The 18,531-nt window shown below is 37.3% G+C and overlaps 1 protein-coding gene across 15 annotated transcripts in view; it reads left to right on the top strand.

Moving 5' to 3' along the window:
* The window catches only part of LOC145287875 (fibronectin type-III domain-containing protein 3a-like), a 791,938-nt gene that overhangs the window by 686,512 nt on the left and 86,895 nt on the right, over positions 1 to 18,531 (top strand). For all 15 annotated transcript variants that reach the window (XM_080135773.1, XM_080135781.1, XM_080135779.1 and 12 more), the window contains 3 exons: positions 1,274 to 1,398; positions 11,504 to 11,663; positions 17,332 to 17,418. In XM_080135773.1, coding sequence (XP_079991899.1) covers positions 1,274 to 1,398; positions 11,504 to 11,663; positions 17,332 to 17,418 — 372 coding nt within the window. The remainder of the gene's footprint in view (positions 1 to 1,273; positions 1,399 to 11,503; positions 11,664 to 17,331; positions 17,419 to 18,531) is intronic.

Raw genomic sequence — 18,531 nt, 5'->3', positions numbered from 1 at the left:
TCTGAAAATAAACATTCATTTCAAACTCGCCTGTGTCTTGTAAAAGAATTTATTGTTGATTTTAAATGCTGGGCCTTTCTGCTTATGCAGTGATAAAACTTTTCAAATGCACTTGTGATGTTAGGTTGTATAATAGTGCTAAGTTTGGTCAAAATCGGGCTTGTTTATTTAATCAGATTTTTTTTTTTTTTTTTGCTTTTTGATACTTATCAGACGCATTTCCATACAAAACCTATTTTAGAACACTCCCAGATACATTAAGTACCTTTTTGTGAAATTTCCAAAAGAACTGATCCAGCCGTTTCTAAGTTTAAAGGAACAAACTCGCGCATGTACACACACACACACAGTTCCTTTTCTATTATAGTAGGTATATAATTTTGAGTAAACAGATAACAAGTTTTTGATACCACGAAATATTTTATTAAAAATCATTAGATCGAGTCAAGGACATTTTTACTTGCAAAAATTAATCTTTCCCTGATGATGGATATTTTACTATCCAAATTAATAAGAAAAACAAAGTCAAGTTAAAAAAAAAAAAAAAATGAAACGATTTTTAACAAAATATTTGCATCTTACACAATGTACTGGACCGATCTGACTGAAATTGTGTATACACCTTTATGATAAGATGCAGCGAACTAAATATTATGGTATCTGTTCGATGCACACTTAGGGATTAATTAGAGATTAGTATTAAATGCAAAAATGAGCACAACCATATTCAACCATCAATTGGACATAAAGAACTCCTAAGTCAATCGGTTATAACTTTTGCCTAGACCATTCCTATAATGATCTGATTCCTGTTGATTTTGCAGTGGGAGTTTAGTTCTGTGCAGTTCTAGGACGTTCACCCTCCCAGGCTTTGCCTTCTCTTTGAGAAGGGATTAGTTTATTGCTAATCGCCTGAGGCGCCCTTATCTGTCTTGTATTCAATCTGTCTTGTGCTCTCTTTATTCTCCCTCTTAGACTCTCTCTTTCTCTCTCTGTCCATAGGTGTAGGTCAGGGTGTCTCTCTTCGGGGGCGCTGACTTCCCAATCTAACTTTCTGACCCTGGTGTCTAAGTTCTTGCAGTGGGAGAAAACTAAACAAGTCTAGTTAAATATAATTAAAAGAAATTTAAAAAACAAAAAAAAATTCTATGTTCGTTATTACTCTGAGACATTAAAACAGAACCGATGGTGAAGTCTCTCTTTCACATTATCTTGCTTGTTCCAACCAGCGTATGCGGTCATTCTTATTGTGCTTGTATTGACTTTCTTGCAGGGCTTAAATGATGGTCAGTTTGTTGAGGTTTATAATGCGCTCGCGAAACAAACCCGAATTCAACAGTTGCAAGCTGGCACCAAGTATACGTTTCGCCTCGCAGCCATAAATAACAATGGCAAAAGGTATTTACCAATTTTTTACTTTTATCAACACATTTCAAATTACTTTTTTGTGTCACACTATACATCACTTCTCATTGGTCGCGTTTATATGTTGGCATGAAGAATACAATGAGAGCAGTTATGTTGTTGGGTTCGTTTTAAATTAATTTTATTAGATTGTCCTTATTTACTTGCCTCGACACAAGGTCAGTAGTAGACATAAATTTTTTTTTTTTTTTCTTAGGCAAAATCCAATTCCCAACAAAAACGAAGCATTCTGAATAAGGACAAAAATCCAAATTGTCTCAGTCTATATAGATTTCTCCTTACTCGCTCGTTCTTGCTCACTCTCTCTCTCTCTCTCTCTCTTTCTTTTTCTCTCTCTCTTTCTCTCTCTCTCTCGATTTTGCTCTCTCTCGATTTTGCTCTCTCTCTCTCGATTTTGCTCTCTCTCTCTCGATTTTGCTCTCTCTCTCGATTTTGCTCTCTCTCTCGATTTTGCTCTCTCTCTCTCGATTTTGCTCTCTCTCTCTCGATTTTGCTCTCTCTCTCTCGATTTTGCTCTCTCTCTCTCGATTTTGCTCTCTTTCTCTCGATTTTGCTCTCTCTCTCTCTCGATTTTGCTCTCTCTCTCTCTCGATTTTGCTCTCTCTCTCTCTCGATTTTGCTCTCTCTCTCTCTCGATTTTGCTCTCTCTCTCTCTCGATTTTGCTCTCTCTCTCTCTCTCGATTTTGCTCTCTCTCTCTCTCTCTCGATTTTCCTCTCTCTCTCTCTCTCGATTTTCCTCTCTCTCTCTCTCTCGATTTTCCTCTCTCTCTCGATTTTGCTCTCTCTCTCGATTTTGCTCTCTCTCTCGATTTTGCTCTCTCTCTCGATTTTGCTCTCTCTCTCGATTTTGCTCTCTCTCTCGATTTTGCTCTCTCTCTCGATTTTGCTCTCTCTCTCTCGATTTTGCTCTCTCTCTCTCTCGATTTTGCTCTCTCTCTCTCGATTTTGCTCTCTCTCTCTCGATTTTGCTCTCTCTCTCTCGATTTTGCTCTCTCTCTCTCTATTTTGCTCTCTCTCTCTCTATTTTGCTCTCTCTGTCTCGATTTTGCTCACTCTCTCTCTCTGTCTCTCTCTCGTATTTGCTGACTCTCTCTCTCTCTCTCGTATTTGCTGACTCTCTCTCTCTCTCTCGTATTTGCTGACTCTCTCTCTCTCTCTCTCGTATTTGCTGACTCTCTCTCTCTCTCTCGTATTTGCTGACTCTCTCTCTCTCTCGTATTTGCTGACTCTCTCTCTCTCTCGTATTTGCTGACTCTCTCTCTCTCGTATTTGCTGACTCTCTCTCTCTCTCTCGTATTTGCTGACTCTCTCTCTCTCGTATTTGCTGACTCTCTCTCTCTCGTATTTGCTGACTCTCTCTCTCTCGTATTTGCTGACTCTCTCTCTCTCGTATTTGCTGACTCTCTCTCTCTCGTATTTGCTGACTCTCTCTCTCTCTCTCGTATTTGCTGACTCTCTCTCTCTCTCTCGTATTTGCTGACTCTCTCTCTCTCTCGTATTTGCTGACTCTCTCTCTCTCTCTCTCTCGTATTTGCTGACTCTCTCTCTCTCTCTCGTATTTGCTGACTCTCTCTCTCTCTCTCGTATTTGCTGACTCTCTCTCTCTCTCGTATTTGCTGACTCTCTCTCTCTCTCTCTCGTATTTGCTGACTCTCTCTCTCTCTCTCGTATTTGCTGACTCTCTCTCTCTCTCTCGTATTTGCTGACTCTCTCGTATTTGCTGACTCTCTCTCTCTCTCTCGTATTTGCTGACTCTCTCTCTCTCGTATTTGCTGACTCTCTCTCTCTCGTATTTGCTGACTCTCTCTCTCTCGTATTTGCTGACTCTCTCTCTCTCGTATTTGCTGACTCTCTCTCTCTCGTATTTGCTGACTCTCTCTCTCTCGTATTTGCTGACTCTCTCTCTCTCGTATTTGCTGACTCTCTCTCTCTCTCTCGTATTTGCTGACTCTCTCTCTCTCGTATTTGCTGACTCTCTCTCTCTCGTATTTGCTGACTCTCTCTCTCTCGTATTTGCTGACTCTCTCTCTCTCTCTCTCGTATTTGCTGACTCTCTCTCACTCTCTCTCGTATTTGCTGACTCTCTCTCTCTCTCGTATTTGCTGACTCTCTCTCTCTCTTGTATTTGCTGACTCTCTCTCTCTCTCTCGTATTTGCTGACTCTCTCTCTCTCTCTCGTATTTGCTGACTCTCTCTCTCTCTCTCTCGTATTTGCTGACTCTCTCTCTCTCTCTCGTATTTGCTGACTCTCTCTCTCTCTCTCGTATTTGCTGACTCTCTCTCTCTCTCTCGTATTTGCTGACTCTCTCTCTCTCGTATTTGCTGACTCTCTCTCTCTCTCGTATTTGCTGACTCTCTCTCTCTCTCTCGTATTTGCTGACTCTCTCTCTCTCTCGTATTTGCTGACTCTCTCTCTCTCTCGTATTTGCTGACTCTCTCTCTCTCGTATTTGCTGACTCTCTCTCTCTCGTATTTGCTGACTCTCTCTCTCTCTCTCGTATTTGCTGACTCTCTCTCTCTCGTATTTGCTGACTCTCTCTCTCTCGTATTTGCTAACTCTCTCTCTCTCGTATTTGCTGACTCTCTCTCTCTCGTATTTGCTGACTCTCTCTCTCTCGTATTTGCTGACTCTCTCTCTCTCGTATTTGCTGACTCTCTCTCTCTCGTATTTGCTGACTCTCTCTCTCTCGTATTTGCTGACTCTCTCTCTCTCTCTCGTATTTGCTGACTCTCTCTCTCTCTCGTATTTGCTGACTCTCTCTCTCTCTCGTATTTGCTGACTCTCTCTCTCTCGTATTTGCTGACTCTCTCTCTCTCTCTCGTATTTGCTGACTCTCTCTCTCTCGTATTTGCTGACTCTCTCTCTCTCGTATTTGCTGACTCTCTCTCTCTCTCGTATTTGCTGACTCTCTCTCTCTCGTATTTGCTGACTCTCTCTCTCTCGTATTTGCTGACTCTCTCTCTCTCGTATTTGCTGACTCTCTCTCTCTCTCTCGTATTTGCTGACTCTCTCTCTCTCTCGTATTTGCTGACTCTCTCTCTCTCTCTCTCGTATTTGCTGACTCTCTCTCTCTCTCTCGTATTTGCTGACTCTCTCTCTCTCTCTCGTATTTGCTGACTCTCTCTCTCTCTCGTATTTGCTGACTCTCTCTCTCTCTCTCTCGTATTTGCTGACTCTCTCTCTCTCTCTCGTATTTGCTGACTCTCTCTCTCTCTCTCGTATTTGCTGACTCTCTCGTATTTGCTGACTCTCTCTCTCTCTCTCGTATTTGCTGACTCTCTCTCTCTCGTATTTGCTGACTCTCTCTCTCTCGTATTTGCTGACTCTCTCTCTCTCGTATTTGCTGACTCTCTCTCTCTCGTATTTGCTGACTCTCTCTCTCTCGTATTTGCTGACTCTCTCTCTCTCTCTCGTATTTGCTGACTCTCTCTCTCTCGTATTTGCTGACTCTCTCTCTCTCGTATTTGCTGACTCTCTCTCTCTCGTATTTGCTGACTCTCTCTCTCTCGTATTTGCTGACTCTCTCTCACTCTCTCTCGTATTTGCTGACTCTCTCTCTCTCTCTCGTATTTGCTGACTCTCTCTCTCTCTTGTATTTGCTGACTCTCTCTCTCTCTCTCGTATTTGCTGACTCTCTCTCTCTCTCTCGTATTTGCTGACTCTCTCTCTCTCTCTCTCGTATTTGCTGACTCTCTCTCTCTCTCTCGTATTTGCTGACTCTCTCTCTCTCTCTCGTATTTGCTGACTCTCTCTCTCTCTCTCGTATTTGCTGACTCTCTCTCTCTCTCTCGTATTTGCTGACTCTCTCTCTCTCTCTCGTATTTGCTGACTCTCTCTCTCTCTCGTATTTGCTGACTCTCTCTCTCTCTCTCGTATTTGCTGACTCTCTCTCTCTCTCGTATTTGCTGACTCTCTCTCTCTCTCGTATTTGCTGACTCTCTCTCTCTCGTATTTGCTGACTCTCTCTCTCTCGTATTTGCTGACTCTCTCTCTCTCTCTCGTCTTTGCTGACTCTCTCTCTCTCGTATTTGCTGACTCTCTCTCTCTCGTATTTGCTGACTCTCTCTCTCTCGTATTTGCTGACTCTCTCTCTCTCGTATTTGCTGACTCTCTCTCTCTCGTATTTGCTGACTCTCTCTCTCTCGTATTTGCTGACTCTCTCTCTCTCGTATTTGCTGACTCTCTCTCTCTCTCTCGTATTTGCTGACTCTCTCTCTCTCTCTCGTATTTGCTGACTCTCTCTCTCTCTCTCGTATTTGCTGACTCTCTCTCTCTCTCTCTCGTATTTGCTGACTCTCTCTCTCTCTCTTTCTCGTATTTGCTGACTCTCTCTCTCTCTCTCTCTCGTATTTGCTGACTCTCTCTCTCTCTCTCTCGTATTTGCTGACTCTCTCTCTCTCTCTCGTATTTGCTGACTCTCTCTCTCTCTCTCTCGTATTTGCTGACTCTCTCTCTCTCTCTCGTATTTGCTGACTCTCTCTCTCTCTCTCGTATTTGCTGACTCTCTCTCTCTCTCTCGTATTTGCTGACTCTCTCTCTCTCTCGTATTTGCTGACTCTCTCTCTCTCTCTCGTATTTGCTGACTCTCTCTCTCTCTCGTATTTGCTGACTCTCTCTCTCTCTCGTATTTGCTGACTCTCTCTCTCTCTCTCGTATTTGCTGACTCTCTCTCTCTCTCTCGTATTTGCTGACTCTCTCTCTCTCTCTCTCGTATTTGCTGACTCTCTCTCTCTCTCTCTCGTATTTGCTGACTCTCTCTCTCTCGTATTTGCTGACTCTCTCTCTCTCGTATTTGCTGACTCTCTCTCTCGTATTTGCTGACTCTCTCTCTCGTATTTGCTGACTCTCTCTCTCTCTCGTATTTGCTGACTCTCTCTCTCTCTCGTATTTGCTGACTCTCTCTCTCTCTCGTATTTTCTGACTCTCTCTCTCTCTCGTATTTGCTGACTCTCTCTCTCTCTCTCGTATTTGCTGACTCTCTCTCTCTCGTATTTGCTGACTCTCTCTCTCTCGTATTTGCTGACTCTCTCTCTCTCTCGTATTTGCTGACTCTCTCTCTCTCTCTCGTATTTGCTGAATCTCTCTCTCTCTCTCTCGTATTTGCTGAATCTCTCTCTCTCTCTCTCTCGTATTTGCTGAATCTCTCTCTCTCTCTCTCTCTCGTATTTGCTTAATCTCTCTCTCTCTCTCGTATTTGCTGACTCTCTCTCTCTCTCTCTCTCGTATTTGCTGACTCTCTCTCTCTCTCTCTCTCTCGTATTTGCTGACTCTCTCTCTCTCTCTCGTATTTGCTGACTCTCTCTCTCGTATTTGCTGACTCTCTCTCTCTCTCTCTCGTATTTGCTGACTCTCTCTCTCTCTCGTATTTGCTGACTCTCTCTCTCTCTCTCTCGTATTTGCTGACTCTCTCTCTCTCTCGTATTTGCTGACTCTCTCTCTCGTATTTGCTGACTCTCTCTCTCGTATTTGCTGACTCTCTCTCTCTCGTATTTGCTGACTCTCTCTCTCTCGTATTTGCTGACTCTCTCTCTCTCGTATTTGCTGACTCTCTCTCTCTCTCTCTCTCGTATTTGCTGACTCTCTCTCTCTCTCTCGTATTTGCTGACTCTCTCTCTCTCTCTCTCTCGTATTTGCTGACTCTCTCTCTCTCTCGTATTTGCTGACTCTCTCTCTCTCTCGTATTTGCTGACTCTCTCTCTCTCTCGTATTTGCTGACTCTCTCTCTCTCTCGTATTTGCTGACTCTCTCTCTCGTATTTGCTGACTCTCTCTCTCTCTCTCGTATTTGCTGACACTCTCTCTCTCTCTCTCTCTCTCGTATTTGCTGACTCTCTCTCTCTCTCTCTCTCTCTCGTATTTGCTGACTCTCTCTCTCTCGTATTTGCTGACTCTCTCTCTCTCGTATTTGCTGACTCTCTCTCTCTCGTATTTGCTGACTCTCTCTCTCTCTCTCGTATTTGCTGACTCTCTCTCTCTCTCTCGTATTTGCTGACTCTCTCTCTCTCTCTCGTATTTGCTGACTCTCTCTCTCTCTCGTATTTGCTGACTCTCTCTCTCTCTCTCGTATTTGCTGACTCTCTCTCTCTCTCTCGTATTTGCTGACTCTCTCTCTCTCTCGTATTTGCTGACTCTCTCTCTCTCTCGTATTTGCTGACTCTCTCTCTCTCTCTCGTATTTGCTGACTCTCTCTCTCTCTCTCTCGTATTTGCTGACTCTCTCTCTCTCTCTCGTATTTGCTGACTCTCTCTCTCTCTCTCGTATTTGCTGACTCTCTCTCTCTCGTATTTGCTGACTCTCTCTCTCGTATTTGCTGACTCTCTCTCTCGTATTTGCTGACTCTCTCTCTCTCGTATTTGCTGACTCTCTCTCTCTCTCTCTCTCGTATTTGCTGACTCTCTCTCTCTCTCTCTCTCGTATTTGCTGACTCTCTCTCTCTCTCTCGTATTTACTGACTCTCTCTCTCTCTCTCGTATTTACTGACTCTCTCTCTCTCTCGTATTTGCTGACTCTCTCTCTCTCTCTCTCGTATTTGCTGACTCTCTCTCTCTCTCTCTCTCGTATTTGCTGACTCTCTCTCTCTCTCTCTCTCTCGTATTTGCTGACTCTCTCTCTCTCTCGTATTTGCTGACTCTCTCTCTCTCTCGTATTTGCTGACTCTCTCTCTCTCTCGTATTTGCTGACTCTCTCTCTCTCTCGTCTTTGCTGACTCTCTCTCTCTCTCTCTCTCGTCTTTGCTGACTCTCTCTCTCTCTCTCTCTCGTCTTTGCTGACTCTCTCTCTCTCTCTCGTCTTTGCTGACTCTCTCTCTCTCTCTCTCTCTCGTCTTTGCTGACTCTCTCTCTCTCTCTCTCTCGTCTTTGCTGACTCTCTCTCTCTCTCTCTCGTCTTTGCTGACTCTCTCTCTCTCTCTCTCGTCTTTGCTGACTCTCTCTCTCTCTCTCTCGTATTTGCTGACTCTCTCTCTCTCTCTCGTCTTTGCTGACTCTCTCTCTCTCTCGTCTTTGCTGACTCTCTCGTCTTTGCTAACTCTCTCAAATCACATCCTAAGATCATTCATAGACATTTATGCTGATGATACTACCATCTATGGCCACACTTCAAAGGTCGTAAATGATTAAGTTCTCCCTGACTCTCTCTCCTCTTGAGCATATGGTGCAATGGGGAAAGCGATGGTGGGTTAATTTTAATGCATTTAAAATCAAGCTTCTATCTTTACATCATCAGTGCTCCGATCTCCGTCTGGTATCAATTGAAATGAATGGCTCTCGTGTTAAGCTCCATATTTTGACAAGCTCCTGGGTCTGACCTTTTCTCCTGATCTGAATTGGAACACGTACATCAAATTCATTGCCAAGGGTGCTGGAAAAATGGTGAGATCAGTCTACCATTCCAGTTTGCTAATGCGAACCTCTATCTGTATAAGAGCCAAGTACGTCCAAGGATGGAGTATTTTTGTCACATCTGGGCAGGATAAGCTGCTAGAAGCAGCTTATTCTGCTTTGACAGAGTTCAAAATAGATTCTGTAGCCTAGTGGGGGATGCTCTTTTCTCCTCCCTGCAACCACTTTCCCACAGAAGTGACATTGCGAGCCTGTCTCTGCTTTATCGTTATTTTCATGGGAAGTGCTCGTCTGAGCTCTAATCTATGCCCCCCCCCTCACCAAACTTTCACAAAAAACACTCGTCTACCTGAAAATACTATCAATAATTTTCCCCACTTCATATTTATTATTATATTAGACCCAATATATAGTAATGATTTAAAGTCTTAAAAAGAATGACTCGTGCACTATCATTGAGAATCGAAACCATAACGCTTAACTTAGGATTTACTTTTTCCTTTGACGTTAATGCCTGAGCTTTGAAGAAATGTTTGCTGCAAGGCTAAAAATTAAAACCCAAATATAAAGTTTTACATGGGTTCAGAAGCCCTGTAAATTAAGTTTAATGTCTGTGGACCAAAAACTGACAGGAATTTGGTAGACAAAATTTTTTAAACAAATATATATATACGCATACATAAATATATATATGCAGAGGTATAAATCATGTAGAATATCTGCATGAATATAATTAAAAACGTAATAGTTAAAGATGATCATCCCATAAGAAAACCGAAAAAACTAATTATTTAACTAAATATTTAAAAGAATATTCAAATTAGCTGGATCTTTTGCAGATCAATGCAAGTCCACGACCTATATATATATATATATATATATATATATATATATCGTTGAATTTTCTTTTTAAATAGAAAAACAAAAGGTTTTTAATATGAATATCAATACACACACAAAAATTTTTTTATAGGTGCTTGTATGTGTATATGTGTATATATATATATATATATATATATATATATATATATATATATATATATATATAAATTACAATTAAATTTACCAAAATGATCCAAGATGGTAAAATTAAAGTATATTATAAATATTAAAGAATTAATATTTATAAAATTATCCCGGCCAGATGTAAAAGCTCGATAAAACCAAATAGGAAATAGAGCTTATAATATGAGCAAACAGTTAATAAAAAAACACTTTGAAATGAGTTTAAAACATATTTAATCTGAAAAGGAAACACTAGATAAATGGATAGTCCTTAATCCGCGGAGTTTCGAAGAAATACTTTCCTTCTCATCAAAAGGTAGGAATTAGCAAAATGCGGGATCGGATATATATATATATATACACACACGCACACAGAGATATGAAAGAAGTAAATAGACACGTTACAAAAAATAATTCATACATGTTTAAAGTTTCTGCTTTCTTTGCTGATGGCCAACATTTGGAGCTGTACAAACCAGCAATACATTGTAAACATCAGTATTTTACACTATTAGTCATTATTCGTGTTTAAAATATCAATATATCTATTAGAATAAATCATGGGCGCTTTCAATATTATTCCTAATTTCAATACAATTACCGATATTGTTCTAAATTCTCAATTTCCATGCAATTACTAATTTCAATTCTTTTAAAATGTCTAAATATTTAGCTGTAGACTCATTTTTTTTTTTTTTTTTTTTTTTTTTTCCGGATTACTGTAAAAAAACGTATGATATATGAATATATTTTTGCAAACATAAAAATACATTTGTGGGAAGGGAGTGATTTTGATTTTACTGATTTATGAACAAATAAATAAAAAGAATCGTTTTTGGCATCGAAATATAGGCATAAATTTTTACCAATTCCGATACCTAAGATGTTCTGATTTTTTTTCCAATTCCAATTAATCGTCCCAACACTAATTATAATATCACCATTTAAGTATGACACATGTCGAAAAACTTGTTAGAATTCTCAGTTTCAGAGGAGCCAAATTATAGGTTAATCGAAAAGTGGACTTAATCAACGTCCATTTTTTAGAAACCTTAGGATATTATCTTACCTAGGTCTACCAGGACCCTAAGACAACAATTTTCTTTATTAGTAACTAGCAAGGATACCTAGTGTTTTCTGGGGCAAAAGTCTAACAGATTTTTATTAAAACTTCTCTCTACTTCTCTCTGTTCGCCTATGACTCCTATCCTACCTCACCTCACTCGCGTTTTATCTCTCGCATTCCTCAAACCCTTCCACTCAACTTAATTCCTTCTAACTGGACATACACACAGACAACTCTCCTGTATACTATAGATTCCTCTAGGAAAGACTATGCATTTTCTTTCCTAGTATATAATAAATAATACTGAAAAAAACAACCCTCCCTGACAAAACCTGGACCGGTTGACCCCCACCCCCACTGCCCCACCCTATCTCCAGAGAATGAATGATTTTTTTTTTAAACTTTAGATATTCATTAAGGGCAATGCCGATCTACTAACTTTGTGGGTGTTTGTTTTGTAGTTTTTACTTGTAGTTGGACACATGCGCGTGCGTGCAAGACAACTGTTCTTTATAAAATAGATAATAATGAAGGTGATTATTTACTTTTTTCATATCTGTGAACATACATACACACACACACACACACACACATGAATACAAACAGGATTAAAGTGTTTTACCGATCCTTAATGTGATTCAAGCCGCCATTTATTTTCTCTTTCAGCCGGTTTAGTGAGCCAGTAAGTTTCCATACGAGTGGGTGTGTTCCATCACAACCGGAGTATCCTAAATTGGATAAAGCTTTTATTAATTCCCTTGTTTTGTCTTGGATAAAACGGACAAATGATGATATATTTGTTTTACAAATGGATGATGAATCAACAGTAAGTAATCCACACCATTATGTCTCTTTGCTACATTTTTATTATTACATTGTTAATATGAATTATGATTATTCTCATGAAATAGTTTTGTTCTGAATGATAATTATGCATATGAATAGTTTCATCTTTGCCTGTAAAAAATCTGGACATTTGACGTCTATGATTCAAGATTTAATCTTTAAATATTTTTATCATATAAAACTGAGACAAAATATTTCAAAATGTAAGAATAATAAAAATACAGATGAATTAAATAAAATTACAAAAAAAAAAACAAAAACAAATGCGAAGTATGAGTGTGCTAGAAATTGGACGGCCAATTTTTTATTTTTTTTTGGGGGGGGGGCTAGGTGTGGTTTACATTTATTTAGATGCTGCCGTCATTTTTATGTAGTTTTATTTTTTTTACTAGCATGGATACTCGGCATTGCCCGGGTGCACATGAAGTTCAGCTTGGACACAGCTGCTATACTAAGGATATTGAGCATTTTCATCGATACCTCCCACAACAATTTCAAAACAAAAAAAAAAAAAACATAAAAACACTAAAATGTAATCGTCCAAATAAAGAAGTGATATTTCAGCATAAGGGATACAAAGAAGCTCTTCTCTAGATATTAAGCACTTTTTGTTGCCCTTGCGCTGGAACTACACCTCCTAAAAATAAAGCAAAAAAATAAATGAACCATAACAACTTTTCTTTCAATCAAAATAGCAGTGAGTGCCCGTGTGCCCACCAAAAAAAAAAAGAAAAAAGGATATGACCTCGCGGTAGGCAGACTCGAATATGAAACATAAAAGAGGGAAAGAAGGGAAAAAGTTATAGGTAAGCGCTTTTGCCCACAGGACCACGAGTGCTTATGACGTCATGACACTGACAATAAGGGTTTTAATCATAGTTTTAGTTTGATACATGTGCGTGACTTGTAAAAACAACGCACAAAATGACCCCCCCCCTTCCAAAAAGTGGTCCAGTTAACTGGCAAAGAATTAATCTTTATTCTAATTTTCACATATTCTGTATCCGAGGGACTGCTCTTTCAGATGGTACTGGTTTTGACCAGGTCAGGATACAGCTGTCGAAAGTTTCTAGCAGACATACACACACATAAGCACAAAGGCGACTTTCCTTTATATAATAGAAGATAAACTATTGACAGCATCTAAACACATAGCCAATCTCCCCTAAAAAAAAAAAAAAACATTTTTTCTTTCAATTTTTAGCACAATTTTTATCATGCATAGGGATGATCTCGCTTCTAATTCATTTTTTTTTTTCCAATTTTCTTTCTTCCCTAATTATTTACCAAAGAAAAACACAGTGTGTTTGAAATATTAAAAAAAAAAAAAAAAAAAAATTACTAAAACAGTAACGTTGTTTTTATGCATCAAACGCTACCACTTATTCTTAAAATACATATACTACTTGCTATGTGTTGTTAAAAAGAAAGTTCAAAGGCTGTCAGAACACAATTCGTTTTGTAATGTTGACGCACATAGTTGATAACTTCCAAAAGATGATCTGGCATATCAGGAGTCAGATCAGGGTTGTTAACTGAACCGATATGGTGCATCACCAACAAGGGATATGTATCACTGAAGATCTCCCTTAAAATATTTATAACTTGTATTTTATGATTAAAAATAGTTACAAGCCAAAACAATGTGCTTTTGTTTGAATATATATATATATATATATATATATATATATATTTTTTTTTTTTTTTTCAAAATTTGAATACTTTCAGACTTCAGCACATCTACAGAAACGATTAACATTCAATTTTTTTTTTCTTAGTAACCCATTAGTTGGTTTTGTAGTTAATTCGTGTGTTAACAATATCAGGTATAGAAGTTTACTATATCAGGCATGGAAGTTGAATTATTAATCATCAAGAGAAAATGGTCAGCAACGCATGTTCAGTACTAGAACACTAATCCAAGAATTAGTAAAATTAATTACTTAAACAGCACTAATTTTGTCCTTTTTGCCATGATTAAAATCGACATACACTGATACTAAACTTATACTTAAAATCTTTATTCCATTTTTCTTTCCAAAATTCGTTACATAATTTTCATTGTAGAAAATGTCTAAAGCTTCAATTAAAAAAAAAAAAGTACCGAGAAAGAAATTGAAAATCAAGCAATCTTGTTTCATTTAATGCAAATTTGAAATTTTTGAATTTTCAAAAAGCAGATTGTGTTCACATTCTTCCTTACAGGCTTTTTAAAATAATGCAAAGAAATTGAAAGTTGGGAAATACCTATCATTAAAATTTCATCATAATAGAAGGTATTTTCATAAAAGCTTCCACTCTTGTTTTGCCTCTTTTGCATGCGCGCGCGTGTGTATTTTTTCCAGGTTAAAAATATCCAAAAGTAAAAATGAAAAACATTGAATTTCAATAAGGTTGTTGATAGTGATCAATTTAAAAGTGCAAGATATTCGTTTATTCAATTTAGGTAAACAAAGTTAGCATAAGTTGCTACAATAAATCTTTTGTTTCAGTCTTAAGACCTCATCAGGCGATAATATACTACTATCCTTAATCGAGGCAAGTTCTTTTAATGAAAATAAGAGTATAAAAACAGAAAGAAGAGAAAAAATCGTCTAGATATGAATGATTCATGTCTAGACTATTTTTTTCTTTCTTTCCTTTTTATAATTTTTTCTTTCTATTTTTCTATTCTTATACTCGATTTTCATTAAAGGAACTGGTCATATGAATAAGAATAGAGGTATATTTCGCCTGACAATGTCTTTTAAGACTGAAACACTAGATTTATTGTAGCGACTTATGGAAAGTTTGTTTACTTAAATTGAATAAAATTTTATATATATATATATATATATATATATATATATATATATATATATATATATTGTTTCATTTTTAATCCACAATTCTTATATTGAATTTCTATTCACACTAGATTGACTGATAATGTTTAAACACTCTGGTATACACGCAAGGTCCTGGATATGACCTTAAACTATATCCAGTGGTAAGGCCCCAGCTTGCGGGCTTTGGTAAGTGTGGAGCCACCCTTTAATTGCTATTGCTCTCAGGTCCACTCTAACCTGGAGTGGTAGTACCTGTTAGGGTCCCAACTATGGGTTAAATAGAAACCGACTTGAAAACAACAAATATATTTTATTAAAAAAATTTTCTTCCGAATCTTTGGATTTGGCATTAAATAACCTGAAAAAGGTTGATATGCCGTAAAACAACCAACCAACCATACACGCAAACTCTTTCAGATAAAAATGAATATCCAAATAATAACTTTCAAATAAAAAAAGTTTTTAAGTTGTATTTCAGAAAAAAATAGTATTAAATCCTCACAGGATGTATTTTAATGTGACTTTTATACACATTAATGGCAAAGATATTTTTTTTATTTTTTTTATTTATTTATTTTTTTTTTTGAGAAAAAAGTGTTATCGTAGCTGCTGTTCATAAAAAACATGGTTATAGTTCCAAATGTCATAAATTTCTAATAAATATTCATATTAAATTTGAATAATAGTTTGCGCTCCATTGCTGCAAAATACAATTCATATTTGCATGTATATATTTTTTCATTCACTCCAAACAAGACCTATTGCCACTAAGATATAAAGAGCTACTCTGAATTAGGGGGCACATTTATAGGGGACACCTTGAGTGAGGAATTATGCAGTGAAATTTCCCCATTACATATCAGGTATAGTAGCATGGTAAAGTCGAGGAAATAGGGAGCAAAGAGGAAATTCCAAAGGCAAGTGATTTGAGAAAAGAAGCTATTAGGGAAGAAAGTTTTAAGATATCTAGAAACCTCTTCAGTGAAGATGTGGGATTTTGTTTGTTGGGTTCTACTATTTGAAAGTTATTTTGATATTCATTTTTTTGTCTAAAAGAGTTTGCTTATATACTAGAATGGTCTGTGAAGTGAACTTTTATCAAAAATTATTTTGTCCTCTCTTTAAATTGACTAATATATCTTTATCTAATTATCTTTACTCTGTCTAAACTATTTACCATTTCTATCAAACTACATAAAATACCTGTCTATAAATTTACATAACTTACTCTCAGATCTATATATATATATATATAATCAACGACCAGATTATTCGTACATGTATCAATTTTGAATATTTTTACCCATTTCTCAATGCATAATGCCCGTATGATTCTAGGTTTTTATGTTAATTATCACAAAAAAAAAAACATGAAACCCAATTTACGCACAAAAAAATACGTTGAATACAATAAATTTCACAGATTGCATTATGTAAAACAGGAAAAAAGAAAGTTATCCATGCAATAGAAAATATTGTTTTAAATTGACTCGTGTATCAGTAATTTACATAATTATTTTATTAGTGGAAACTTCTAGTCTATTTATTCAATAGATTATTTGTGATAATTCCCAGCAAAGAATATTACTTGGTGCATTTTTTTTGTTTCATTTCTAATAGATTACGACTTATCGATATCAAATGGTCAGTGTCACCATTTCTATTCTGACACTCATAAGTGTTCTGCATTTTATCAGAATATTCAAAGACTTCAGAATATAAGAGATGTAATTGAAGGCTGCAGCTTGAAAGAGAAAATAAGCTGAGGAAAGCAAATGATCAAAGCGACCTTTTACAAAGTCAACTAAAATAACAATTCACCAACTAAAACGGAAGATAAAGAAAATGAAGCAGCAAAAGCGGAAACCATCAGAAGTACACTAGTTGATGAATGGCCCTACAAAGGTGCATGCAGCCTTTAACAATAAATTGCTCCAGTTTTTATTTGGATTTTTAATTTTCTCTTGTTAGGGCACTTAAAACATCAAGGATTAAACAAGTCTTCCTCCCATTATATGTGGTCCTGTCGGTGGAGCATTAGAATATGCCGACTGCCCCCCTCCCTGCAGAGGGTAAAAGTCCCTGAATGGGGGTCCTGGATGTGACCTTAAATTATATCCAGTGGTGAGGCCCCAGCTTGTGGACTTTGGGGAACGTGGAGCCACCCTTTAATTACCATTGCTCCCAGGTCCACTCTGGCCCAGAGTGGTAGTACCTGTTAGGGTCCCAACTATGGGTTGAATAGAAACCGACGTGAAAACAACAAATATACTCTATTAAAAAAATTTTTCTTCAAAATCTTTGGATTCGGCATTAAATAACCTGAAAAGGGTTGATATGCCGTAAAACAAAAACAACCAACGAACCCATTATATGTATTCTGCATATTTCTCTTGAACTCCACTATCTAAAGTAAAAGACTTGGAACTAGAACCGTAATGGTAATAAAAACATGTGTTGGTCTTATGTTCCTCCTTTGTCTTTGATTTTATATTGTAGTATTATGCGAATATTCTCTCCACAGGTTCACTAGCTTTTTCAGAAATAGCCGCATCTACCGAACATAGTGTCAGAAATTGAATGCGAATGAATGTTTGTCATACTATCTCACACTCACACATACATTTTTGACAATGAGGGAGTTATGTGGTGAAGCTACCCTTATGTTAATACTGTAGTAGATATGCGTATGTGTCTCTTTTTATATATATTTTTTATCATTTATATATTGATTGTCTTTCCCTTTCAAAACCAGTACTTCATTTTCTTCTACCCCATTCATTGTATCTACTATAGTTTCATGTAATTGCTTATTTCCAGGGTTATGGATTCCGTATCAATTATAATGGGCCCAATACATCTTATCAAGTTGTGGAATTACGAAGAAACACAGAATATAAATTTAGAGTAAGTTTTCTTTAATTTTTTTGTTTCATCTATATATTTCTCCATTGTAACATTCTCAAACTGTTGGACACAGAACGGCTATTTCATGAGGAGAGATGGGTAGAGTGGACGAAAAGTGGGCAACCTTACCTAAGCATTACTAATAATGTTGGTATCAACTGTGCATCACATCGTCGTGCATCGAAATTACTTTGCATAACATTCACAGGGATTTTCGTAGTTGTGGAATGCTAGTGTGTTCTTCCCTTTCCTGGAGAGGAACTAGAATAGGTTGGCAGGTTGTTTGAACTTGGTGAATTCTTAAGGAGAGTAGAAAAGTGATCTTGGGTTTATTTTCAACAACCAAGTGACTCTTGTTTCCCTTATTTTGTCCTTTAGTTCTTGCATTCCGTGAGCGATGTTCTGACAAAGAGGGAAGAATTGCTGTTTTCTACTTTCACAAAAACACTTGTCTATCTGAAACCACTGTAAATAATTTTTCACTTTTTATCTGTGCCTAAACCTAAACATGGATTTCATGAATACAGCTTCTTTCTTAGAACTGATGGTCTTCAAGTCCAACGTAAACAACTACTGTTCACTCATTAATCCCTATCCTCGAGTGACCTCCGATCCTTGATAAGAGGCAACTCGTTTGTAAAAAAAGAAACAAAAATATATAACACTTATCATTGGCAATTTTTTGACCTTGAAGTGATAGGTTTTTTTTTAGTTCCTTACATCAATTGACTTCATGCCTTGTCTAGAGCGATTTCCATAACAATTATGATGCAATGATTTTCATAAAAAATATGTAATACATCCGGGTTCCTCCTCACAAGAACATGATTCAGGTTGGTAGAGCAGTTTAGAAGAGACGTTGAAAAGTATGCCGAAAGCCTATGATTTAACCATATTACCAGTTATGATCAACAATACTCATTCATTAAGATGACTTAGCAGATTGTATTACTCGAATACTGTAGCCAAAAAAATTCCACTACTTGCAGGACATATCAGAATTCAAACTTATGCAAGTGAGAAACAAGTTTTTGAAATTTATTAAAATTTCAGAAAAAAATATAAAAATATTGACCACAAAAATGGTTTCCCGTCATCTTCAGAAGACAATTT

The sequence above is a fragment of the Euprymna scolopes genome, chromosome 11, assembly GCF_053919585.1.
Source record: "Euprymna scolopes isolate OS-2025 chromosome 11, ASM5391958v1, whole genome shotgun sequence".
In the NCBI taxonomy this organism is placed as follows: Eukaryota; Metazoa; Mollusca; class Cephalopoda; order Sepiida; family Sepiolidae; genus Euprymna; species Euprymna scolopes.
This window is presented reverse-complemented; position numbering and strand designations above follow the sequence as displayed.